This window comes from Catharus ustulatus, chromosome 5 (genome assembly GCF_009819885.2).
Source record: "Catharus ustulatus isolate bCatUst1 chromosome 5, bCatUst1.pri.v2, whole genome shotgun sequence".
NCBI classification, from domain to species: Eukaryota; Metazoa; Chordata; class Aves; order Passeriformes; family Turdidae; genus Catharus; species Catharus ustulatus.
In genome coordinates, this window is record NC_046225.1 from 68,121,693 (window position 1) to 68,149,594 (window position 27,902).

The 27,902-nt window shown below is 38.1% G+C and overlaps 1 protein-coding gene across 4 annotated transcripts in view; it reads left to right on the forward strand.

The window, feature by feature from the left end:
- Positions 1–27,902, forward strand: part of ZFYVE28 (zinc finger FYVE-type containing 28) — a 148,396-nt gene that overhangs the window by 112,901 nt on the left and 7,593 nt on the right. The window contains exons 9-12 of one of the 4 annotated variants that reach the window (XM_033060645.1): positions 5,165–5,269; positions 18,688–18,842; positions 19,373–19,489; positions 21,034–21,138. In XM_033060645.1, coding sequence (XP_032916536.1) covers positions 5,165–5,269; positions 18,688–18,842; positions 19,373–19,489; positions 21,034–21,138 — 482 coding nt within the window. The remainder of the gene's footprint in view (positions 1–5,164; positions 5,270–18,687; positions 18,843–19,372; positions 19,490–21,033; positions 21,139–27,902) is intronic. The other 3 variants (XM_033060646.1, XM_033060647.1, XM_033060648.1) reach the window with 3 other exon arrangements.

Genomic DNA, 27,902 nt, shown 5'->3' on the forward strand with positions numbered 1-27,902 from the left:
TGTCTTGAATTCATACTTTTCTATAGTATTCCAATCACAGTAAGATTTAAGAAAATTGTGTATGTTTTTGCATGAAAATGTTGCTTTTTCCATAAAAAATTAATGGGCAGCTGTGCAAGTTAATGTAAACAAAAATGTCTGTTTATTGTCTTGTACTGATTAGTCTTTTAACTAGCTGTTCAGGCGAAAGAAGAATTCTCATCAGCAAAAAGCAAATAGTACTTGATTGGGAATCAAACATGAGCCTTTGAACTGCAAAACTTCCCTTAAGCAGTCCTTTATTTGGCTGTTGATTGAAGTTCTTTGTTCCCCTTCTAATATTCTGTTTACTGCCTTTGTGCAACTAGCCAAATTCAGATTCTGTATAAATTAATTTTTTCAGTCCCTCCTCCCCTTCTTTTTAACAGTCCAAGTCTCAAATTTGAAATGGCAGTGTTTTCCCTTGCCTGTTGAACAGTGATTTCATGCAGTATCCTGTAATACAGCTGCTTTACAAAGCTGTAGTTCACCATTTTATACCAGCTTCCCTTTTACTAGGTCCAAATATCAGTTAAAGCAACAGTGAACTGTATTAGCTTTCAGTGTAGGGATTCCTGAAATAACAGGTTAAAAAGTTTTCTACAATAATTTTAGAGTGGATTTGATGTGACACGAGGCTTTAGAATCTGCCCTCATGTAGTGAGCCAATCAATACTTGTGCCAATTAACTATTGTAATATGAAAAGTAATTGTATTCAATTAGTAGCACTCATGAAGAAACCATCTCCTGAAACAGATGTTTAATTAAATGTAAGAGGCTAGAAACACATTCCAGTAGAAAAAAGCATGGATGAAATAAAGGTGGCTTTCAGTTTGTTTTTTTTTTTTTAGAATAGTTACAAAAGGTGGCCAGCAGCTTTCAATAAATGGTTCATTGGTTTAGACTGCCAGTATTCCATGGAAAGAGGCAGCCATATAACCCCATGTAACTTTGCTCCATGTCCTCAAATTTTTTTCTGTAATTTTAGAATTCAGAAATTCAGAAGTGCTGAAGAATTAAGTTTTGATGAGCTGGATAGTGGTTCTAGAATGTAATTTTTAAAACAGCACCGTAGGCGTTTGAGATGTACAAATGAAAGACACTTGTACCACCTTCCCCAGATTAAGCAGTCCTATGAATCCCAATCCAAAACAACATTATTGCAAATGAGCATGAGGTGATGAAGCTCAGGTCACCTGTGGGCTGATGTGGGAAGGAAGAGTACACAGCTCTCAGCTGCAGAATGTGGCTTTATGCACAGATTTTCTCTTATAATTGTGCTAATGAATGTGTGTGCTGAGCCATCATCAGCTGATAATGGCAATCTTGAGATGGGAGAAACAGGTCAATTCACCTCACCAGCACCTTAGAGAAGTGGAGAGCATCTTCAGACTGGCATTAATAAGAAGAAAACTCTACAGTTATCCTGAAACTGTGTGTACTAAGAGGGAAAGCAGTGAGTATATTAGAGCCTTTATTTGTTGGTTGTGTTTTTTTTGTTTTGCTTTGCTGGGTTTTATTCAAAGCTAGTTAGTAGAACACTTAAAAAGTATAAAACAGAGTTATCATTATTGGATTCCCATTTCTTGGTGCTAAATAAACACAGACTTTCTTATGTGAAGAGTTACAGCTTGAAAATGAATCAGTATTAACACTATATATCATAAACACTGTTTCCAGTACACTAATTCAGTCTATATGGATACACAGGAATGAGAAAAATGTTTACATGTTGTAATTGCCTAAGCTATACATAGCTTATTACAACAAACAAATGTCTGTGAGTGTGTTTTGTGTCAAGTGTGTTCAAGTAGTTTGCATTGCCAAATGATGACTGACTGGATGGATATCTAACCCTGAAGTCAGCAGATTGTTCAGCATGGTCAGCTTTGTGCCCCAAGAGAAAAATGGAGGAGTGGAAAATGAAGGCATTTATAAAGCAGTTTAGAATGGCCAGCAGTGTTAAGACAAGGCTTAAAAGCTGATGAGGTGGTAGAACTGGTGAGGAGTTGTGCTGATAGAACTGGTGTGGAGTGAGAGAAGATCTAAAGGAGGCAAAGAAGTATGGAGAAGAGGTGAGGTGAGGCTTATTGTCTGTTCAGAAGACATCTGGGAAGGTGAAAGTCAAGATAGCATTGAGAGAGTTGATAATGCCAGCTGGCTGTGGGCCAATTATGTGCACTGGGTTTACTTACCATTAAGGTCTTTATTGTTTTGCCTTCTTTCTCAGGCTGTCCATTCCACATAGTTAGCTGATGATAGAAAGTGATTTCATGTCTTGGGACAATGTGCGCAATAAATATCATCTGCTCTTAGGAAAGAGGTGGTGGTTGGCTTGGTTTATGTTTTAGCCTAGAGCATTTAACTCCCCAAAAACACATGAACTTTTGAGTTCTTACAAAAAATGTGAGCCCTTTGGGCTCTGTGTAAGAGCTTAAAACCTTAAGTTCTTTAAAACAAAAGAAAAAAAGTAGAAAACTAGAACCTGAGAAAATTGAATTTAAGTGTTTAAATACTGGTAACTGAGATATTTTGATTGGACTGCAGATATATCAGGCAGAGCTTCACAGAAGGCATTGAAGGACAGCAAACCTGATGTCTTTCAGAAAAATTATTACTACCCAAATCAGGATGGTTACATAGGAACAATCAGGAAAATGGTGGGGAGGTGAGAGAGCATAAAAGAAGATGCTGAGTTTGTTACTTGTCCTTGTTTCCTGGTTCTGCTATTCAAGGATTAGTTTATTCTGAACAGAAGAGTGATGTGCTTCACTTGCAAGAGAGAAGCAATTATGTATTTGCTGTAAGACAATGAGTTAATGAAATTCCATGGTAAATGTAAGAGCAGTTTAACAAGGTAAGATGGCAAGGTACACTCTAGTATGTAATGCATGGAGGACAGGGTCAAACAAAGCTGCCAGGGAGACCCTTTCATTGAGTCTTGAGGTTCAGAGAGGAGTGTGGCTGCAGCTGGATTCAGTCTCAGTCCCAGATGTGATCAATGGTTTATGTCTAAAGGATTATTTATATATGTGCAGTCAATCATTTTATCACTTAGCTACTATTTCAACATTTCATCATGCTTATTCCCAATCCACTCACTCAATATCTGGTGTGATAAGGATTCACTCAGCCTTGAGGAGTAATCATGAGAGGCATCCCTACAGGGGAGATCCTGGCATGCAGCCTGCTGCCACAGGAGAGCTCAGCAGGCTGTCCACTATTTTTGGGCTAAGATGAGTGACTTGTATCATGTTTGCATACCCATTGTACTTTGGTTGGTGTGTGCTCAAGTAGCCCTCAGCTGCTGTCCAAGATTTATGGCCCTTGACTACTGTGGTGTTACCTGTCTCCCCAGAGCCCTGTTTGGGTACAGACATTCAGACTGCCATTTCTGGATTTGTTTAAAAAGAAGGGGGTGGGGGGAGCAAGCACACTACCACACCTGCCTAATCATGATGTGAAATTGTGTGCTAATGGTTTTTTTAATATCATTTAGCTGCTGTAAAACAGATAGTAAAATTACATTTTAGTAGCATGACCATATTGTAAGATTGGATGGGTAAAGGTGATGAGCTATAAAAGAGCAAGCCTTTGTTTAAATGCATATATCTCTTCATAATGAGCAGAATTAGCAAGGGAAATTACATAAAACGAATGAAAGTTAAATAGATTTTTGTTCAAGTCTGATAAAATTATTTTCCGGTTGTGAAGTCTCTCCTTTCAACTAAAGCATGGTACACTTGGGATTTATTTTCGAATTGGCAGTCAGAAATGAGAAACATGAAGGGGTACATTTTCCAAGTGATTAGTGGGAGGTATGCAAACAAATCCTATTATTTCTTAGTGGGATTAGAGCACATACCTTTCATACACTGCTTTGAAGAATTCCCCTTAAGCATTCTTCCAGACTTCTAGCTGAAAAAATAGCTGTAATAGTAAATTTGGTAGAAGAAAAGAGTTTGGAACATAACTGGCTTGCATATATCTAAAAAGCAAAAGAACATTTAAAAAATCTACTAAAAATTGTGGAGAACCAAGGTAAAAATAACCCTGACCTATCTAACTACCTCTCTTTTAACTGGAGATGTTTCTTAGGTTTTTCTTTGCATTGTCCAAAGATTTCTGTTGACTGAACATTTGAGTTCAACTGGCTTAAATGAATCTTCTGCACCGCCTAGAGCCAATACAGCTTTGATATCTCTGCTCAACATTGCTTATTTTCTTATCTCTTATAATTTAATTTTTTCTCAGCTTGTGGAATTTCTGGTAGCTGAGCAGTAAATTGTTACTCACACAAGAAATTGGTCTTTACACAATAGTTTTATAAGTGCTTATGAAACTATTTTTGCTCCTCTAATCCCAGTTTATGTTGATAATGTGATGTAAGATCTGAAATGATGTATTTTTTAGAGGCTTTTCGTGAGTCCAGGGATACCAGAGACAAGTTGTCTATCATCCAATTAAATTAGTCATGTCCTTTTACTTAGTAGCTAGTGGATTTCTGCTAACGAAGTGTCAGTGGTTTGCCATGGGACTACTCCTTTCTGGATATCTGTTGGCTCAAAGCACAAAATTTGAGGTACATATGTGGCACTTACAGGGACTGAGCAAGCTTAAGGGCAGGTGTATTATCTTCAGCTCCATCACCAAGGTGTCAACTTTGTTTTCTAACAAACCTTTTCCTTCCAGTGAGGAGAAAACATAGGTCAAACTTGTCACAATATTCAGAATTTTCTGAAGCGTATGGATTGCTGTGCCTTGGGCTGAAACCCAAGATGACTTTATGAACTTTCAGTTTTGTTATGTCTTCAGTTTAAGGTTTTACCACACTTAGCACCATGGGCATGCTATTCCCTCTATTTCCAATGAAAATGTAAGACTCACAGCTATTTCCTGAATATTTTAACTGTATGGCATGAATTAAATTGAAGATTGTTGTAAGATGTGTGCCCAGTGACTGCTGAATTGCCTGTCCTTTTGGGAAGAAAACAGAATAGGTTTGTATCACCTTCTGAAGACCAAAAAATGCAACTACCAATTTATTCTTATTTCTGTATAACCCATGAGAAGCCATGACTTAGCACAATGCTGTTTTTGCCTTTGCTCGCTTCAGCAGTTCATTTTGTTTCCGTGTTTTTTCAGTTCTCAGGATGGCTTACGTGATTCCCCCCTCAGCTCCATCTCCAGCAGTGACTATGAGAGTGTTTCTGTCACTACATGTAGTCTCTCCAGCATATACGCTCTGAGGTAATAACATCACTTTGCAGTCAGATTTGACAAATGCTATGGAGTTATGCTTGGTTAAAAATTTTCATTGAATTAATCAAGTGACAGCAACACTTCTGAGTATTCTTCCTTTTGAGCAACAGGTGCTTTTTGGTTTGTTTGATTTGTTGTTTTTTTTTTTTTTTAACCTGCCAGCTTTCTTCAGTGCTGTGAGAAATGTGAGGCAACTATTTATGGAAACCTTTTTAATGCATGCAGGAATCACTTACATATGTCCATGATCTCACTTTTATTTATCCACAGCAGTTCTTAGGAGACACTTCAGGTTGTAGCTTGACAAGTTACGAATGTTTTCCTTGCTAGAAAACATGTTTTTTCCATTTTTCCTTAGCTTTCTATAAAACATGTTTTTTCCATTTTGTTTTCCTTCATGAAATAAAAGATGTTCCAGTTAACAGTTTAACTTACACCCTGTTGCTGGCCAACACTGGTAAGAATATAGTGAAGAACTGCTTCTGACTTCACAGAGTATTCTGAACTGGAAGGGCCCCACAGGGGTTGTGGAGTTCAATTCATAAGTGGCCCATACAGGGATTGAAACCATGACCTTGGTGTTATTAGCAATACTAGTTTATATTCTCATCTTCTGAAACTGCATGGGAGTTTTAACTTTAATCAAAGCACTTAATGAGAGTGATAGAGGAATTAAGGTTAGGACAGAAAAATGTAACTGAAACATAAAAATGAGATCTTTGCATTTTTCATTGTTTGTGTAGCATACATGTATGAGATGTATTGCATACACTGTATGCAGTAACTTTTGCTCTGGTGCAGACAGATTGAAATACCACTACTTCAGCTGATGCAGATTGTCCTCCACTGGTTCTTGTCCTCTCTTTTTCATCTGTTTTTCTCTCCCCAGAACTTCATTTGAACTTCAGGATTTTCAAATTTCATCTAGGTTTGGGGATAAAAAGAGGAGATAAAGTGGTTCTTCTAAGATGATAGATGCAGTACTCCAAACAAGAATTGGAGGGGTTTTTTTAGGATGTACCTGTCTTCAAGTTCAATTTTTCAGAGTTTTGTATTTTTAAAATAAGGGCAGAAAGATGCAGCTAAAACTGTTTTTCATTGTTTTAATTTTGAAATACATTTCCTTTTGACTGTTCTTCAAACACAACCCAGTTCACCTGTACGCAGCAGTTGCCCTGTTCCAAATGCCGTATGCATCGAAGACTGTTTCACACAGGGCTGTCTGAATGGATGGTAGATGTAGCCTCAGTGACTCTTCATGAAGAACTGGAGCAGTGAGAATAAACCTTGATTAGATGCACCACCTCTTTTGAAGGCCTTTCTGCTCTGCTTTTGTACATTAGTGCTGCATTTACCACTGTATTGGTAGCTAGGTGAAAGGAAGTTTGATTTATGAGGCAGTATTTGTGCATGTGCCTTTGTGCTCTTGTCCACTGAAATACAGCATTGCATCATCCTGGGTGGCTTGATGAAATCTAAGTTGCCTATTTTTCTGCATCTGATGGATATTTCCAGAGATCTAACTATTGTAGTTTGAGGTCCAGTAAAATAAACAGTGAAGTGCCTGCTTGACTATAATGACAGAAGTTTCCCCTTTTGAAAGACTTAGTTTAGAAACAGCTAAAACTTCTTTTAATGACTCATTTTAATGAAATAAAAGAGGGAAAAAACCCCTTAAGTCTAAGTGTTTCACAGTAGTGTGTTCCTAGATCCTTGTGCATAGAAATGTAATTTTCAGTGCATCTATTTGTATAATTTTTTAGAATATGTTGTTTTTAGGTGCTTCTCTGTTCTCTCTTTAGAGAGTTTTATTTGGCCATTAAACTGCTTCTCTAGAACCGCATTATTTGTTTACTACAACAAACATGTTCCTTGCAAAGACAGTCTCTAAAATGTTCTTTTCTGAAATAACTAGGTTTTCCATGATGCCATATGCATATCCAAAATAATACCTAATTTGGGAATTTGTTTTTTCTTCTGAAATATTCAATTTTAATGTATCTAATTTCTTGCTATTTACACTTAACAACAATTAGACATTAAATGTAACATTGGCAATTTTATCTGAAAAATAATTGACTAAAGATAGAATTCTTGAAATACCTTTATGTGGCCTCTCATCCTCCTGTGAAACATAAACAATTCCTTTGTGCTATTAAATAATCAGCACTGAGACTGGCAGTCATGTCAGACTGCAGCATGTTTTGGGAGTATCTTCAGTAAACTTAGCTGTGAGAACAAAATCAGTTTAACTACAGTGGTAATGTTGAACTATTAGTGTATTAAATAGCTGGAAATTAAAAACAGATGGAACTGATTTGAAACAATGAAGTACTGTATATATGGCATTCTGTATAAATGTACATTTATTGTTTCCCAAATGGAGAACCAGGGAGAAAATTCCCTCTCTTAGGATCCCAGAGCACCTTTTAAAACCAGTGGTTTGAGTTCTCAAATGGTTTTGCTCAGGAAAGTTTAATTATTTCATTGGTACCTGATCTGTGTAAAACATTCCTCTTTCTAGTCTCAGAGGTCTGGTGGTCAAGAAGTTAAATGTTCAGCCCTGTTCAGAAGATAAATTTTTGCAAAATGTTCATTAATTAATATCCAGACTTGAGATACTTGTACCAGTAGCTGACTTTCTCAGCAAAGAATGAATGTCCTATGTATTTTAGAAAGTTTCCAAGAAACTCTAGTTTTATGCAGACTTTGAAGGTGATGCAGAAGTCTTTTGTACATCAGTGTGATTGTGAAATAACATTGCTGACTGGAGTGAAAATTACCCTACAGTGGGAAAGTGGCAGTTGGTCCATTGATTATAGTAGCTCCATGAAAAAACATCCATCTTGTTTTTTCTTTTTAATGGTTTCTCTCCTTCGATATTTTTAAAACCATTTTTAATATACGTATAACTTGCTATATTGTAAACAGGCAGCTAATAAAATACACTCCTGAAATCTTACCCATATAGGTATTCAAAGTAGTAAAGTCAGTAGGTTTTAAAAATAAACTGCAGGAATTTGTCAACTTTCAACATGTGTTTGGATTACTGGACAAGATCCTGACATAGCCATTAATTTGAGTGGAAACCTGAGTGAAACCTGCCCATCTTCTAACAGATTGAGAGGCCTTGATATGCTCTAGGATATGCTAAGTTCTCTAAAAGACTGGAGCTAGAAAATGCAAGAAAAATGTTGATTTGAGAATGATGAGGAGAAGTAAGTGAGGAAATGGAAGAACGGGGGTAGTTACAATTAGTTGATTTCGAATTTCATTGGGATTTTTGGTGTAAGAGTGCCAGGGAGGAAGAAATACTGCTTAATCTGTATTCAAGTGTTTACCTAAACTTTACATGGTAAATTCTACTTCTTCATTTTAAGGTTGTAAAGAGCTAATAAATGAGAACTTTAAATATAAGTATTAACTCTATAGCTTAGTATTACACTAGATGCTTTTCCAATTTAACCGGTTGGGGATTTTTAGATACGTCATTGCACCCTAACTCCTGGTGATTTTTGGTATCTTTTTCCACTATTTTAGGCATTTACAAAAACTGATGGTGAAGTTTTAGCACATTGTTTACAGTCTGTAAAAGGCAGTATCTGCAATGAAGTGTGACTCAAGTTTATGCCAAGTTACAGCAAGACTCTGCCAGCAATTAGAGTGGGATATTTATCTGGATATTTCAGTTACAGTAGCTGTATTTGTGTATATGTGGGCAGACATTGATCATTCTTAGGGTAAAATATTTCTCTTGTATCAAGATGAAACCTCCCCTGGTACAACTTGTCCTCTCCAAGTGCTTCCTTGTGGAGAGTCAACCTCCATCCTCTTTGCAGCCACTCTTTATGTACTGTGATGAGGTCCCCTGGAACCTTCTCCAGGGAATAAAATACCCAGTTCCTTCAGCCTCTTCTCGTAGGATAGGTTCTCCATCACCTTCATGGCCCTCCTTTGGATGCTCTTGTCTGTTCCTTTTCTCGAGCTGTGGAGACCACAGCTGGCCACAGGAGTATTCCAGGAGTGGCCTGCCAAACTCTTGGTAGTTTGGGGCAGTCACATCTCTCATCTCTGCTCCTGGTGCCCCTGTGGGTGCATCCCAGCGTCTGATTTGCTTTCATTGCTGCAGCAGCTGCACTGCTGAGCCCTGCTCAGCTCCTGTTGTGCCCCAGGACCCCCAGGTCCCCCTCAGCAAAGGATCCCAGCCTGTGCCAGGCTCTTGGGTGCCATCACTGCTGCAGGACCTTGCACTTGTCTCTGTTAAACTCCACACTCTGCTTGCCAGCTCACTGTTCCAGCCTGTCCTGGTCTGTGGGGTGGCTTTCCCTACTGACACACCCACCTCACCAGTGTGGTGTCACCAGCAAACCTGGTGATACTGCTCACAATTTTGTCATCCAGGTTGTGTTGGTGATGCTGAACATGTGAGACCCAGTGTCCATCCCTGGGGATTCCCACTCGTGGCAGGCTACCAGCCCAAGTACACACCATTGCTCAGCACTCTGAGTGTGAGCTCTGAGCCAGTTTCTTGCCCATCTCTCAGACCAAGGAAAATTCACGTGGATGGATGGTTTATTATGGAAGCAGGTTTTATACTGTGCTTTCTCATCAGTAGAAGTCAATTGAAAAGGATTCAAGAAGGAAAAAGAACTTGGTTATCTCCAGGACTGTGAATTATAGTAGGAGAATTCAATTCTTTCATCTCATGGTCCAGAGCTTAAACTATCAAAGCTACAGCACAAATTACATCCCTGCAGATTTTAACAGAGACCACAGCTGCTGTTGGGCTCTAACAGATCATAATATGGAGTACAACAAATACATTAACAATACATTTTTTCTGACTGATCAGTCTACCTGATCAACTGTGTCTCCAGTTCTTCAGCCTTGCACTTTTACCGTTAACATGGTCAGGTTACATTAAAGCTATGCAAAATGACAGATTTGTTCTGCATTAATGTTTGGTGCTGTCATTTTTGGTTTAATCAGTGCTTTACTGTAGATTTTCTTTCTCCCTTTTTTTTTCTGTAGAACTGTTCTTTATGGAGAGATTGCTCACAACCAGAAAAAGGCTTTTAGTGATGGCTTTACATGTACTGTACTGGAGTCCTGGAAATAAAGAGCTTGGGCAGAGTTGTGGGAAGAGAAAGGGGTTTGTACTTTGAGCAAATCTGAATCATTTCCAGTATAGATGCTGTTCCTGCCTAGTGATTTTGAGCTGCAGGCTGTGTATCTCTCTCTCAGGCAGTGAGAGTCTGTGCTGTTTTGCACAGCTCTGTCACTCAAGCAGTGTGAGGGCAGTATTAACACAGTCATAAATAGGCTGCTGTATACAGTCTTTTTGTTTAGCTGCTGAATCCCTTGCCCCAACAACCAGCTGAGCAGTACCAGCAAAACAAAAAAGTCAGCATTGATGAGGTCTGTCAGCTTTTGCTTCTGATTTTAGTCACTGAGACATATGTGACTGAAGCAGATGTCTCTGGGTTTTCACCGCCAGGATTCTTCTTGATGTGTTTCATGCCTATCTTTTTCTTCACCCTGCAAGAAAAAAAAATTAAAAATTAAATCTCCAAATGGTGCAGCATTTTCTAAGTTAGTGTTCTTTTCTCAGATATTCTACAGAGTATTTTATATTTTATGCATATCTTTGTCTTTAGTAACAAGTAACTGGATGCAGATTTTATTTTTTTCCGAGGAATAACCCAGCCAGCTGGTGTTAACAAGTGCTTGTTACAGTGGGAAGGTGAAAATTCTGTTGTTGGAAGTTTTTTGGTGTTTCCCTATTAAAATTGCAAACTTCATATTTAAGAGGTGTTAAAATGTTTGATGTGGTTGCAGTAAATATAGAATATATTGCTCTTTGTGTAAATCAAGTAAAATTTTAGGCTGACTAGCATCAGTGGCCAAGGCAGCAAGACTGTTTTGGCAGAATTGGTAGACACCCCACAATTTGCCATTTGGGGGCTGTATTCCAAGAGGCATGTCAAACATTCCATATGGCTGGAGACTGACACAAAGTGGTCATAATGGGCTTGTGTTCTTGTTTCTACATAGCTCAGTTGCAATTTTCATTTTTAGTAATTTGGCCACAATTATAATCATTTTCATTTTAGTGATGTGTAAAAAATCTGCTGTTGAATGTCACTTGGTGTTCCCTGTGATAGTAATAGAACAAAATTACTAGCTTTCAGAAATTAGGTTTTATTTTACAGATTAGGTTTTTTTCCCCAGTAAAACCCTTAGAATAGCATGTTTGGGAGTTTTCAGATTGTGTAATTAAAATCACTATAGTAACTGCAGCTTTTGCAGAGGTTTTGTCCATGCCTAAAGATACATGGTAAAACCACAATTAGACTGGAGGAAAAAAGAGGATTTCCTCATACTTACAGCAGTATTAAAGGTGAGAAATAAAGAGAAAGCTATCTTTTCTAATTAAAATTTGAAGGTTTCACCTAATACTTTAATTCACTTTTCTTAGCTTTGAAAATCTGGATGTGGAATTTCTGTGGGACTCTCCTAGACCCTAGGATGCACTAATGCTTCTGCTACTTGTTCTATGTTATTTTTTGAGGGAACTCATGGAAGCAATATGAAAATGTTGTGCTCATAAGTTTGCCTGTCTCTCAGAGTTTTTGAAGCTGCATTTCCATCTCCATTTCTCCAACACACAGGAGCTGCAAGTCAAGAATGGATCTGCAGGAACTTGATGCTAAATTAATTAATCCACTTGTTGCAATACCATACAGAACTGTGGCTTGCCTATGGCAAAGGACATTGTTAATGAGCTGTATAAAATTACTCTTTGCCCTGAAATATTTGTATCAGGTATCCAAATTCTGCCTGTCCTTTGTAAAGTTCTGCATAATGTTTAAAAGCTGGGGCTGATATATCCTGTCCCTGCCATGGATACCAGAGCTGGTTTTACATTCCATTTCATCATAAGTCTATACTACTTGTGGTTTTCACTTTCTTTTTTTCCAGTTCAGTGTATATTTTTGAAGTTTAAATATTTCTGTTCTCTAATCTCATTTTATTTATCCTTTTGCAGTGTGAGTGAATGATAGAGACCTTCAAATGCAAGTTTGATTACAAGAAAGTGGTGGAAAAAATGTCATGGTGGAATTGAAAAGTCATAGTAGACCCAAGCAATATTCTAACTACTTATTTTTTCCGTTCCGTTTTTTCTTGAATTTTACACTAACTTTATCTTGCAGCTTTTATCCCTTTTTGGTTTAAACTTTAGGAAAAAGTTTGCAAATATCTGACAAATTTGATGGTTAGAAAGCACCACTCTTGATTACTAATGCTTTTTAGTTATTTGTTCACTTATGTGCACACTTATAGAAGTTTTATCTATAATGACCAAAGAAGCTGTTTGGGAGAGAGCACTGTTAAAGTTGATAAATTCTGCACTGGCAGTGCAGTTTTTTTACTTCCATTTGAAATACTGTATCTTTGCATTTGTCTTGAAAACCCAGTCCAGAGTGTTAGTGAATTTGAGTAAGCCATAAGTTCTGCTAGGCTGAGATTCTTAAAGTGGATCTGTTAGCAAGATGCTGCTTTAACAGCTGTGGTTTTTGCAAAGTCCAAGTGAGAATGCTTTGCACTTTGAGGTCTGAACAGCTGAGGAAAGATTCAAGATGTTATTCCAGCAGAGTGGGGAGCTACAGAAGCTGCCAGAGTCTGCAGCAGAAGTTCTTGATGTTGATTTCAAATTCAATAGAGTTCAATCCTCCTTTTCCTGACTGAAGATACCACCTAGGACATATGGATAATCCTGTTAGCTAAATTCCTTATTTTAATGAGCCAGCCTCGGGTTGCCCACCTCTACAGTGGCAAGAGAAGCTAAGGACAGGCTTCTGCAAATCTTGTGTAGGAAAAGGAACTCCCCCACTGAGGAATTCAGAAGGTTGACAGCAGATGGGGCTTCTAGCACATGTCTTGTGAATAGAACTGGGCATTGATCATACCTGTGATAACACTGTTAGCTAGTCAAGTCCAGTGATTTCCAGCTAGAGGGATTTGGATGCAGTTATATTATTTGTTTCTCAAGACTAAGTTGTGAAGCCTTGGTGTGCTTTAAGGGTGAGTGGGTTGATTGGTGGGTTTTTTTCACCTTCTCTAGGAAGAGAGAAGAAATAGCTAATACTTAAAACCCTCTTAATAAAATATTAGGGTTTAGAAGACAAGAAATAAAGTTCTGCATTAAAGGTTTTTTTAGTCTCCTTTAAATGTAGCTTCTGGGATCATTCCTTAAAATGTAGTCCATAGCTAAAAACTACATACTATTACCTAAATAATAGTATATAATGTTCTGGCTTGGGTCTAAGTGACTCTGAAATTGAGTGTGTAGCCACCCACTTCACTTAAAATAATTGTAAGGAGCCATGATTGTCACACTTTCCCTTCCAACCATATCAAAACTAGCACATGTAAAAAACAAACAGATTTTAGCCTTCTCTTTATTGTTTCTTGTGAGAGTATCCATGAAGAAACACTAGACAGAGGTACTGCAAAAAGCAGGATGGGAAGTAGGTTGGGGATTTTTTCTTACTGATATGGGAATTACATATTTCTTACCTAAACCTCTATAATTTTCCTCTGGTCATTTCTCATGGTATGCAACCTTTGCCTTCCCTGAACAATTGTGTTTGAACCTTTACATTAACACTTTTCTAGTAAATGTTTATAATATTGTTACAGAGTTTTCTTCTCAGACTTAGTTGGGATGAGTTTGTGTGACTGAAACTTGAGCCCTGCTTGTTTACAGGCACAACTGACAATCTTCTGAAATCTTTTCCTGAAAATCAGGTGTCTTTGAAGACCTTGCCTGAAATCAGGGACTTAAAGGGTGGCCTTAAATTCCTTTTAAATTTGGTGACATAATTACATGACATATTTCTGTTGGAGCTGGATAATCTTCAAGCTCTCTTCCAACCCTAACCATTCTCTGATTCTGTGATATTAGAGTAGAATGAGTCTTTCTCCTTTGCAAGAAGTGACCCTCTTTTGCTATTAAGATTTTAAGAGATAAAGAAATCATGGGGTTTTATTAGGGTTTTTTTGTGATTAATTTGAAAACATGAAGATTCAGTTGATTTTTTTGTATTTGAATTCTTTTTGTCACTACTGTATATTTAATGCATTTTTAAGATACTCTGAGGTTTGGTTTGTGAATAATGAGAAATTCTTTCAGAGAATCTCATACATTCTGCATTCATGCAGAGCAGATCTGTTTTAAAGAGCCAAACATTTCTAGAGAAATTTGAAAGGAGACATCTGTGAGTGGACACAGATTTTTACAGCTGCTGCTATGTTTTGCGCATAAATGTGAAATATTTAAATTTTGACCAACGTTGAATTGGTTGACTTTGGTTGTTTGGTTTTAGACTTACATGCTTTCACTGGTTTTGGATGAGTGTCAATGGCCAACAAACACAGCTCAAAGCACACAGAATCACAGATGGTTCCCTAAAATGTCTGTCCACTTCTGAAAATGTCTGTCATAACCTTGTTCCACAGTCCTGTTTTCCATTATGTATGATTACTGCTACTTAAACTGCCCCAGAAGTGTCCTTTGGAACACAAAAGCTACGGAGCAGATTGCATCTTGGTGAAAGATTCTATTTAAAGTATGCATATTTGTATGCAAATATGTAAGCATATTTGTATGTAATTGCATTATTGGCTTTTATTTGCTGGTCCATATTTGGCTAAATTTCACAGTAAAGCCTTGAGACCAGGTACCCATTCTAGAGATACACCTTGGAAGTTGAGTGTTATGACTCTTCTAATGTAATAGATGAATGTAATTTTAAAATGGGTGGCTGAAGCCAAGTTAAGCAAAAAGCTAATCCATTTTATCTGCCTCAGGGTAGCTGTTCCTTTATAAGGTATGAGCAGATTTTCTGCTTGGAATCAACCTTTGACATAACATCTTATTTCTTTGTATTTACTTTCCATTGTGTTAGCGTTGCAATGTTTTTACAGTCTGAAAAATTAATGCATGATAAGCATTGTGTATATGGTTAAATGTTTGACAAGTGGCATTCTCTGTGTGTTTTGGTGTTACCTCTTTGTTACTTAATTCATTGGGTTACTCAGGGTTCCTTTCAACCAAAGAGTTGAGAAAATGAGGGCTTGTCTGTAACAGTAGTGTGGCTGTATTGTGCAATGAGACATGATTCTGCAGATTCTGGCTGTGAAATATTCCAGGTCCAAGCCTGACATTAATGAAATGCTTCCTAAACATCTGGTATTGGCTGAGAATGTTGATCCAAATTATCCATGTTAGATAAGCCAAGTAGGAAAGTTATTTTTAAAATAAAAATTAAAAAAAAAAAAACAACATAAGCTAAACTGCACTGTGTAAATCACATTACAGGTTTGTTTTCTATAGTATCAGTTTATAAAATCGTGAGAATCTATTTGCAAGGATGCAGTCATTGCTGTTTGGGATACTCTGTTATATTTTAAAAAGCTGTTTCTTTTGCTCTTTTTCTGAAACAATTGTAGTGTTTCTGTTCTGACTTCATATCTGAGGGTCATTACAGTATTGTATTTTTGGCTACATTATTTAACAGATATACTTTAAAGTAAAGAACAAATGGTTGTTGGTTGTTCTTTGAGAGTAATTTTTGTCTAAGTCAGATGTGGTTTGGTAAAAGCAGAGTAATTGTTTCTAACTCTGTAGCAATTCTTAGGTCCAGTTTTAAATTTTTCTGGAACATCAATTTTTTTTGCTTTGTGGTAGCACAAATGATCCCAAGTACAAAATACCCTCTTTTCTGAACCTCCTGTGTGTGAATACTGGAGTTTACATGGGAGTGTGCATATGAAAGTATGTCATAAATGTGAGTGTGCAGACATGCTGGAGCATTTCATATGTGCTCTGTGCTGGGGATTTTGAGGACAAAAAAGTCCCAGCCAGTCTTGTGGTGCCATGGCCAGTCTTAATAACACACCACAACTAACAGAATAGTCTGCAACAGAAATAGGTCAAACCACATTCCCTGGATGAAGTAGGTAAAAATGCTTTCCTCCTAGCTGGAGTAGGCTCAGAAAGGCAAATATTATTATTAAAATTGGTCAGAATTGTGGAATGAGCCTTTCTTCCTTTCTGCAAAACGGCACAGGACCAAGTAGCTTGTGTTCTTGAAAAGCACTCTTCACAGCTCTCTGCCCACTTAGCACCTTCCTTTGAAATATTTCTTCAGCTGTGATTTTGAGAGAAAAGTGATCCTTGATCAGTGGTCCTGTTTTCCCCTGTACTAAAGTTTCAATACATTGGGAGTTTTGAAGAGACCTTTGTATTGGGGTTATATAATTACACATACTGCATTTGACTCTGTCAGGAGGTCCATGCTTGCCTTGGAGAGCAATTTATAGTGCATATGTGTGCATCACTAAGGAAATTCTTACATCAAACAAGAATTAGAGCCTATTTGGCCATGTTGCAAGGCAAAGTCCTTTATCTGTATGTGAGAGGGTTTGTGTGAACAGGCATCCTCTGACTGCACACCCTTGTGAGTCAGGAATCTCTTCCTGGCTCTCACTGCCTTTCAGTTTATTCCTTTGTGAACCACATTTGTACATTTTCATTGTCTTGAACACAGGCCTTTCCACACTGACAGGCTTGCTGTTATAATATCTGTTATAACCCCTAAGGAAACACAAAGGAAAATTGAAAGAAAATTCTCACTTCATTCTCGGTGTCTTTGATAAGCCCAGTCAGTCATGGTGCTGCTGGAACTGTAAACATAGAAATAGCATCTCTTTACAAGAATTTCCTTTTGTTAGTAGCAGTAGATAACAGGAATATAAAAAAAACAAAAAGATAACAAAATGAGTCTCCTGCAAACCAAACCTAGTCTTTACTCTGTGATTGAAAGACTGGGGGGCCAGTTAAGGTACTCATGCTACACATCTTCCATTGATATTTCTATCAATGACTAATCTCCAGTACTTATTTATTTTCAGTCTGCTTTTCCTGGGGCTTTTAAGGTTGGGTGGTATAATTATTTCTCTTTTATATTTCAAAGGATTACCTGTGGAGCCTACAGGTAGAATTTGAAAACTATAGCCTATAAAATTTTGTCATAATTATGTTACCTGTGTGTCTTCTCCCAAAATAACTATTCATGCATACTGCCATAAGGATGTGATCTGCAAAATGGTGAATGTTTCTGTACCTGATAAAAGCAGATTGAAATCAAAATGGGTTAGAAATTATGTTTTTGTTATACATGCTAGTTATACGTGCAGTTAGTAATTCTTCTTTTAGCACGGTAGTTGTCTGTAAAGTGAAGAGTGCTGGAGTTTTGGACAGCACAAGTATGAATTTGAGTAAAATAGTCTAGCTTTTTGTAATAATTTGCAATATTGATTTGTTTCCAGTATGTGGAGAGCAATGGTTTAGTCTTCCCTCTGACTTGAATGTGGTGGAGTAAGAAGGCTCCTGTCTCCTTTGGTCAGCACAGTGAGTCCTTAGGACTTCAGTGTAGTTACATCCTGTGCTCTAGTCCCATTTAAGGGTTTTTAGGGGCAGAGTGCTACTTTTCCCCTAAGTACTTCCTGGTTTAAACATCTTGATTTACAAATACTTAAGGCAATTCCTGATATTTGAAGATTTTTCCCAAGGCTTCCCTGCTGTATCAGGTTATTTCAAGCTGCTTCTCTGTAAGAGGAAAGTGGTAGGGATGGTGGTGGTGAAAGTGTGGGAATGTCTGGCATCTGGTTTTTTAATAGAAAAATTAAAGTTTGAGTAGACATTTGGTGGCACATTTAAATCTCTTTAGAGTTGATGAGCCATTCTTTACAATAGTTTGACATTTCAGCAATTTCTAACGTTACATTTATAAGGGAATTAACCTACCTCTACTGTGTAAATCATATTTTATTGCTGCTCTTTCAATTTTTTTGGATGAAGTTATAGTTAGATTCTGTTCTTGCTATATTAAGGTAACATAATTCAGAATTTCTTCCTTTTTTTCTCAAATAATTTTCATGTTCCTAAATTTCTAAGTTGACTCCAGAACTGACCTTCACATTTCTAGGTTTATATTCCCCTTCAGGATTTTTGGTGGAGTTATGGTCTCTGGACTGAACTTTTAGAAGAAGTTAATGTGAAAAATGGTGCAGCACTTTGTAACAGCTAAGGAAAAATGCAGTAAAACACAGACAAGCGATTTTCTGCTTCAAGTTTTTTTGCAGCTGTCACAGAGTGAAAATCAAACGTGATGGTGATTGGTTGCATGCTGATTAACTTCACCAAGAATTTACAGCAATTAGTTCTGGTACTGTAGAGTCTTGCCTGAGTCATAAATCCTTTAGGATTTGCTGAACATCCTGAACAACTGAGTGAAGATTTGCATTACTTTCCTTTACATTATTTTTTTCTCTGACAGCAGTTTAATGACAAGTTCTTGTTCATCTGATGACATTGATCAGGAAGAAATCCAGCTCGCCTTGCAGGCTGCCAAAATTGCCACGCGAGAGAAGATCAGATCGAGATTTCATGGCAGTAATGATCTTATTCACCGCCTTTTTGTCTGTATCTCAGGTATGAGACTCACTGAATTATTAAACTGGTTTTGGTTTCTTTTTTTTGAGTAGAAAGTACTGGAGATGAAGTTCAGGAGGACTCTTTTTGGGGCCTGAGTTGCAGTTTGGTTTAGAAGGACCTGTTACCTGTTTGGAACTTAGAGAATCAGAGATGCTGGCACCTTAGATAGAGTTGAGCAATTTGGACTTGTATCACGTTTGATTTTTCCCTGGTGATGCCCTGTTGTGTTCAAGGAATGAAATTTGACTTAGCAGTTGTGTTTTCATACAAAAGGAATCTCTCAGTATTTCCTGCCAAAGGATAAGGAAGATACGTATCAGCTTGCAGGTAGCATAAAAACCAGAATGTAACTTGGCCATTATGGAGAATTAGTTTAATCAGATGTTCAATTTTTATTCCTAATGTGAGCAAGTGATCCCCTAAAAATGAGTGAGGCCATTACTGGTACTAACAGGCAGATTTCAGTAATTTTTTAGAGGATGGTGAAACAGTCTAGAAATGATTTGTCTATTTTCTCAAACTTCAAGGTGTTGCTGACCAGCTGCAGACAAACTATGCTAGTGATCTGAGAAGTATCTTGAAGACCTTGTTTGAAGTTATGGCGACCAAACCTGAAACAGAAGACAAGGAAAAGCAGAAGAAAGGTAAAAGATGTAAACATTTGTTTTCTATAATGAATTTCTGCTGGTAGCCCAGTGGGGATCCATAAATTATTTGGCAAGAATTCCCCTAACATATTGTTATCTTTTTGCCAGGATTCACTGTACAATGATTTCACCTCAGTTTAAGAGGAGTCATGGAAACAGACTGTAAACAGGATGGAGTCATTGGATAGGAACACATGAGTTTGTCTTAAGGCAAATATTAAAGAGTTAAAGTCTTCAGAGTTCATCTACTGTTTCCATATTTCTGTATTTAACAGCAGCACAGTATTTGTAGCCCATATAGTTTACAGCCCATAATTTATGCAGGGTTTGGACTTTGTAGATTTATTTTCTCCCCCCGGATTTGTTTCACACTGAGTGCATTTTAAGTTGCCCAAAGAACAGACTGAGATAAGAATGCTCAGTAAGATGCTGAAATGTGTCCTGTCTTGATGAAAGTGAAGAATTTCTTCAAGATAGAAAAATACATTTCACTTCTAGATAATTAAAGTACTGGAACCAGAACTAGATCAACAAAAGATTTTTTTTCCTGTGACCATTTTTATTATTTCTTTTCTAAGTGGCAAGGCTGCTAACTTATCTAAGAATGCTATGCCAGCAAGGCTGCAATTACCTTTGTCCTTTGTTATCATTAGAATTACCAGCATCTGAAAGTGACCAGAGCTCTTTTTTTTTTTTTTTCTTACTTCCTTTCCACCAGATTGAAAAGGTTTTATTTCTCCCAGTTTCATTTAAAAGCATTGAGGTTTTTATGTGAAACAGTTAAGAGTTGGGTCAAGTTAGCAGCAAAGACCAACACTCCAGTCCCCATTCTGCAGTGGGATAATGCACAACATGCATTACAGTCTTCTGTCACTTTTGGTTGAACCTTCCACAACAGTTTTATGGTGGCAGCCTGCCATGATGTGAAAACAGACTGTGTTTTTTATTGTTAAAAAATAAATAAATAAATGGCGTTAGACAGAATTGCTAGAAAGAGAGCACAAGAGCTCCTGAGCCTTCAAGTAAGAGTAATAAAGAATCTGGAGCTGTAAAGAATTATCACTGGGAAATATGTATTAATCAATAGTACTTGGATGGATGTAATGTCTAATGGATGAACTCTTGCATTTAAAAATATGGCATTGGCAAAAGTAAGCATAAACAAAATGAGCAAAGAAAGAGGAGTTTTGGGGTGAAGCTTCTCTTTGATATATGTGGTTTGATGTGTGTGATTCACCTTGGGAATCTCTCATTGTTCTCAAAATCTGCTTGTATTAAAAGATCCAAGTTAGGAACTGGGAAATAAAATGTAGTTGCAGCTAAACTAGAAGTGAGACTGCATGTCCTGTAATAACAGCATCTTTCATTTCTGTTGTCATCCCAAAGAAGAATAGGATACTTGTAAATCACTGCTTTTGTCAGGGTAGAGAAAAAGCAAGAAGTCTAAGAAGGTGCTACTGTGGTCTAATCCCAGAAGTTCTAACATGAGTCTTTTAAGTGAAAATTGGAAAAATATGAATACATTTTGAATTGTTTTACAGTTAATCATGGTTTAAGGAATGCAGCGTTGGAAGACTGTGCTTTATGTCAAGAAAGTATATCATCCTCAGAACTTGCAGCAAAAGCCAGAGATGGGGACTTTGAAGGTATTTTCTTTTTTCTAAGTATTAAAATGAGACAACACTGATGTATAAAAGAGTGATCATTAAAATGAAAGTCTTTTAATGTTTGGCTCTGGAAAGTGAGTATAAAATGTTGTCATGCTGTTTTAGAGACAAAGTCAGAAGGTAAACTGAGCATATTTCTTTCAGGTTTCCTAACAGCCTCGTGGAACTCTTATCCACAAATTGTTATATTCAGTATGAATTCATCTGTGTCAGTGCAGAAAGGGTCTGTACAGTAAAGGCTTTAATAGAGTGTGTGATGTTACATCTGATGAGTTTCTGAGGGCTATGTGAGATCCAAGGCCCTAAGTAAGGTCTTCTCAGCCAAATCTTAAGAGGGTTTTTATATCATTTGCTGCATATGGATGTGCTGCTTTATCCCAGGGTAGAAGTGCTTTCATTTTCTTCACTTTTGTCTTTGATCAAGATATTTTGGCTAATATTTTTCTCATTCTTCATCATATTATTTCAAAGAAAAGGATAGTTTTAGGTAAGTCTGCTGAGGCTGCTCAAATCTCACAGAGTGCATGGTAAGAATGAAGAAAGCATATAAGTCTCAAAGTTTTGGTTGAGGTTCAAGTATTCTGAAAGCTCACAAGTTGTTTCTTTTTTATTAATCTGAGCTTCGTCAGTTAGTTGTGGGCTAAAGTCCTATTATGGCAAACTCAGTATAAAAAATGGATTAAAAGATACCAGAGCACTTGCAGTCAAAGAATGAGCAAAGTGATATATGAGATGGAGCAAACAAGAAAGCAATCAGCTTTGATCTTCAAGGCTAAGTGGTGGTTACAGCACACCAGGAGCCCAATTATCAAAGCTGTAATATGTCTGTGGTCAAGTGAGAAGTACAAGACAACCATCAGCTATGAAACTGTCTGAGCTTCCCAGAAATCAAATGTGCAGTAATTTCCTTGTGCTTTAAAACCTTGATGTATTGTTATTTATTTGTCCATGTACTGCTGTCCTTCCAGTGAGAGGTTTGGAATGCAGGATGACAGAGCTGGGTGATAAAGCAGTGTGTGCCTGTGCTTGTATGTGGAGGGTGGTGACCAACAGAAAAGAAATATTGGTTCATGTCATTTCTAATAATGATCAGAAATCTCAGGGGGTGGGGAAGAACTCTCAAAGATTAGATTTTCGAGTAGTACTAGGCATTTATAACTTATTTTATGCTTATATAAAACCCATGGTTTGCTTGCTTACCCTTCTTCTAAAGCTGCAGGCTAAAGGATCTAATCTATTTAGAACAGCAGGGCTAATTCATGTATAATGCACTGTAGAAATATTATCTCTTCTGGAGGAGGATGATTTGGAGGCAGATAAAGAACTATTCAGTAGTCATTTTAATTGATTTTTCTATTGTGCTGTAATTCAGAATGTCACAGAAGGTGCAGGAAGGAACAAATCTTTGAGCAAAATCCTTACCATGTGTAGGCTATATTGTAAGAGTGTGAGATTATTCCTTCTCTACCACTTCAATTCATTGTCTTTTGTTTTGGATCGATGCTGATGCTCTTGGTGAATTTGACTTACAGAACTTGAAAGCCAGTTATTCTGAACTGCAGGATGCTTCATAACCTTCTCACAATGGATGTACCTTTTGTCACAGCAAAGTCACTTCTCTTCCCTGGCATGTTGCTCAGCTTTTAAGGTTCTTCAGCCTTTTATGGCAGCTGCTATTGTCACAGAGAATACTTCATGTTTGGAGAAGTGATGTTATTTACTGAAATAAGAGGACAATGGTCTGGGTACTTAGGTGATGCTATGGCCAATGCAGAAAAGGGGAATCTTTGCACGTACAAAAGGCTCTGCAGCACCCAGGCAGCGTGAATCTATTATGTCCCTGCCCTAAGTGAATGGTAAAACCAGCTATGCAGTATTTATAGCATATACAGATAACTTCAACAAAAACAACCCCCTGCCTGCACTTTTATTCCAGAATAGCAGGTGTTTTATGTGTGCCTGCGTGGTAGAAAGCAGATCTTTGTGGGATAACCAAGTCCCTTTTGAATAAATACACATGGATGCCTGAATGAGCTTGGCTGCCTTGGCCCAATGTTTCCCATGCTAACATATCCTCTAAACTGAACCAATTAGGAGGTGCTCCTGCAGATTCTCTGCTCTTTTGGTGCTCACACAGGCTTACTGGGAAGGCTTGGCCATGTCTGCACCAGACTCCTTGCAGGCTTTCTCTGGGAGCCTTCCTTGGCTTGTATGTAAGTGGTTATGCTGTAAATATCTACTCGTACAAACCAGTGCAACTCTTCTGACTTGGCTCCATTCCTGATGGGCAGGGATTTTATGTATCCCAAAGAGACAGAGAATGCTGAAAAGTATGGAGATGAGCTCCACCTTCCAAAACACAAGTCACAGAAAGTCTGGTAAAAAGGATATCTGAAGTGGATCAATTTGCTGAATTTATGGAAACTTTAGAAACACCTCTCACCTCCAATACATGCCGAACCCCTGTCCCTTCAGGTCACAAGTTGTCATTACTGGCAACACTGTACAGACTTTTTTCTGCTGACATATGCAGGGATAGCTAATGGGATAGGTGGTTTTGCCATCCCTAAGGCATCCAGCATGAGGCATAAACTTCCACCAAGATTTTAACGTCATCAGCCAGGTGCCTTTTCCTCCTTGCAACACCTCCCCATGTATCTTGTTTTTGCTGGCCACTGTGGAAGGAACAGCCCCTGACTTTGGGTGATGTTTGGGTGCAGGGGAAAGATGTCTGGTGGATAAGGCAACTTTTGCTGCTTGAACATTGTTCCCTATTTCTTGCAGAGAGCCTGGTGGGTTTGTCCTTCAGGCCAAATCTGGGCCATGATTCATCAACAGGAGTACAAGAGTACACCACAATTATCATTGTAAAGGGATTCAACACAAAGACTGAGAGCATTGCATCAAATTTAATTAATTTCTTTTTGTATGTCAGTTCTATACCTCAGGTCACTCAATTATTTCAACTGAAAGTGAAAACAATTCAAAGCAAAGCACATCAGTAGCTCTTCCCTTCTGCCATTGTGGCAGAGTGCATATCGAATTGAGAAGGTCCAGCCAACTACCTGCCAGGAAAGCTCTTCCCTATTAGCAAATAAATCCCTCTAACCAAATGTAGCAAATGTTTTAGATTGCATTCAATCAATGATATTAAAAAAAAAAAAAAACAGAGATGGAAAGCAAGCCCTGCAACCTGACCAAATAAATGGCCTTAAGATTTTACTGAAGGTTTCAGCCTCTGCTCACATTATGAAGATGAATCACTTGTTTTTGTCAGATTTCTCATTGTATATAAAACCCACCAGCTGGTCTGGGTCATAAAACAAATATGAATGTTTATTATGAGCCAACTGACATTGGCAAGGGTTTAAGAATTAAGTCCTGTGACCTTTTGAAGGTTGAAATATGATAAACTACAGATTAATTGGCATTCCAAAACAAAAGCATGAGCCTATGGTCTGTATGTTAATCCTTGTTGTCCTAGTGTTCTAAGATTATTATCAAGGAAGTATATACACTTATATTTAATGGAGTATTAAGGAAATATTTATAGGGAGAGAATGTAAAACAAATTTTCTTTTCCTATGGTAGAATATTAATTTATGCAATATTCAGTTAGTAATTCGAAAATATAGTAAAATTCCTTGTCCTGGTTGTTGATGGAGGTGATAGCCAGTGGAGTACAACGTTCTGTGTATAAACTCAAAGCAAGGCTACAACTGGGCAGAAAGGTTGGGCCCTTGGCTGCCAGTGGTGCTTACTCTCAATTGCAGTAACAGGGCCTGTGTGCTGGGAACTTCCATGGTACTGCCTTTGTCCCTGTGCCCTGGTGAGCTACAAACCAGCCCAGGAAGAACCTTGTTGGGAAGTTCCTGAGCTCCAGCTTGGACAAACCACTGTTGGATGAGAGCTGACTGAGAGTGGGTAGCATAGGTACACGCGACGTAAAGGAAACCTCTGTGTTGGAAAATGTAAGAAAATGGCTCTTGTTTAACCCAGTGTAAATGCATCCCTGATCAGGACAGAGCTGTGTCATTGTTAATATCCAGCACAGCTTTAGAAAGGCCAAACAGAAGTTTGGTGTCTTTCTGCCATTTATGCATCTGGAATTCTATTTCTAGCCCTAACAGAAAACTTGCTTTGTATTTGGTAGCAGATTCCCATGTATATACATAGGTGTACACACACACAACTTCTGTGGCTTCAAAATTATTACCTTTTTATGTTTTCATTTATCAGTTTGTTAATGGGATAAAGCATATGTGTGACCCTGCTCTCCATATTTGGAAGCATTACATTTATCCTTGTGAGCTTGATTATTTTAATACTAAACTTAGACAAATGAGTTTTACCTACATGTGTTTTGAGATGGGAGGGTTGGTCTGTTATGACTGAGAGAAATGCAAATATTTTTCATTATCCATTTAATGAAGTTAAAGGCAGGCTAAGAAAGTGAGGTACACTTCTTGTCCTAGAATAAGCATGAGAAATTTAGAAATCTGAAGATTTTTCTCAAGGAAAACCCGCAAGCATTATGAAACTGTTGGTGCTCCATGAAAATATTTGCTGTAGCATCTCAGCTCCCTGCAGCCATACGTGCATTTTCACTCCTTATCCCTCTAGCATCTGTACAGAACTGCCTTGCTTGCTACCACCTACTTAAAACTGCAGACATAATGGATTTGCTGTGGCTGCCAGTACAAATACCTGTTTGTGCCAAGTAGTGTTAGCATCTGTTTGCTTCACAGCACACACAATTTCTCCCTGATCCATTGCCATCCCACCCTCTCCTGTCTAGTCACAGGCTCTGACTGGTCTCTAACCAGCAGCACAGCTCAGGAGTTCACAGTCCTGAGGTTCAGGCTCTTGTTGCAGTAAGAAGTCACCAGGTCAGAAAAACCCACCCATGCTCCTGTATGTGCAGAATCTAATCACCATGGCTCATTCAGCCCCAGCTGAATGCTTCAGTTTTTCTTTTGTCCTCTATGTGCCTATGGTTACTCTGTTATTTATAATGATGACCAGCAGCACCTTGCAAATGAAAGAAGTTAAACTGTTGCACAGTTCAGTTGCCAAACATGTCCTGTCACCTTAACTTTTCACTTTTTCCTTTTCAGCAACTCTGCTTACACTTTGTGAGAGAGATATCTAGCATCAAATTTCCATATGGAGGCAATGTTTTGTAATCAACTGAGCATATTTAATCGTGCATGTAGAATTACAGGATTCTTACAGGTTTTAGGTTGTGGTGCTATAATTAGATCTGAATTAGGTTTAAGAACTTGCTCAGAGCCTTTTTCCTTCTCAAAAACTATCCCTCTTTGTTGGCAATATGTGGAACTTGTTGAGACTTCTTTGCAGTACTTATGGGAAAACATCCCCTAAATACTGTAAGGAACAGGCTTATTCAACTCCAACATCATAACTGGGATTTTCATTAGGTTTGAAACTTTTTGTCTAATAAATACATGTTTTGAGTGTTCTGGTATGCTTTATGTAGATCTACATTATCAACTTATTTTTATTTTATGATGACTGATAGATCTTACAGAGAATATTCCTACAAATTGTTATATGGAAGATCCAAGTCTCTGCTTCATCTGATTTAAAGTTGACCCATATTTCAGTGGAAGCCAGTGTTTTTTCCATGGGAGTTGCTCCATTTAATATAAATAATTATTTTGCCCAGAGAACCAGTTGCTGTTCATGCGCTTGGACAGAATGAACACAGGATGGCATCATTCAAGGTGGTGTTGAATCAGGCAGAGCAGAGCCCAAGTTTGCAAAGCTCAGTGTCTTGGTGACAACTTTCTAGATTTGCACAGAAATTCCATCGTAAGAAAGCTGTTTTTCCAGAACTGAAGCTAAGAAGTGTGTACCTCTTTTCTCCTTCACCCCGAAAATTTTCATCAAATCATACAAAGCATAAAGTCTATTTTTTAAAAAAATTTCAAGCTGGCTGCAATCAGCATTGAATCTACTGAGCAAGGACAAAGATTTCTTTGGTACAATTGCCTCTTAGAAATCTTACATCAAAGTCAGAGATTGCCCAGAATGACATGTGGAAAATCAGGTGTGATGAGGGACAAAAAAGGTTCATTTTACTGTGGCAGTTGAAGCGAGGGGTAAAGTCAAGTCACCTTAGTTTTCTACTTTCTGTGCTTAAAACTGTGAGAATTTGCAATGCTGCTTTCACCAGAAGAGCTGCAGCAAGCCCGTGTGACCCTTTTTTCAGCTGTGAGGGTAACGCGCTGCGACGGCTGCAGCAGTGTCAGTCCCACAGGCTGCTGCAGGAGCAGCCCTCTGCAGGTTAGTTTGGTACAAGTCTAATCAGGGTTATTTTGCATGAAGTGCTCTGAAATCTAACACACACCTATGCAGGAGGAGCTTTCAGGTGGAGTTCTGCATGGGGAATACTTAAAAACAAAATATGCAGAAAGAGATCTTTTCTCTGAATTGCCTGGCTGTAACACAAACACCACCACAGGCTTGGGGTTTAGCAGCTGCTCTTCAACAGGGAGTTGTGGTGTGCCTGTTGCTGATTTGTTTCCTGCCAGAGTATAGATTTGCTAGCCTAGACCTTCTGCAAGCTCCAACAACTTTTGGGATTGTCTCTCTGCATTGGTCTCTTGTGTCTCAGCACCACAGAAAAAAACTTCAGCTTTCTAGGCTAATGTTTCAATCATCACAGTTGATGGATCCGGGTCCATGTTCTCTTCCTCTTGTCTTCTGAGACAGAGGGA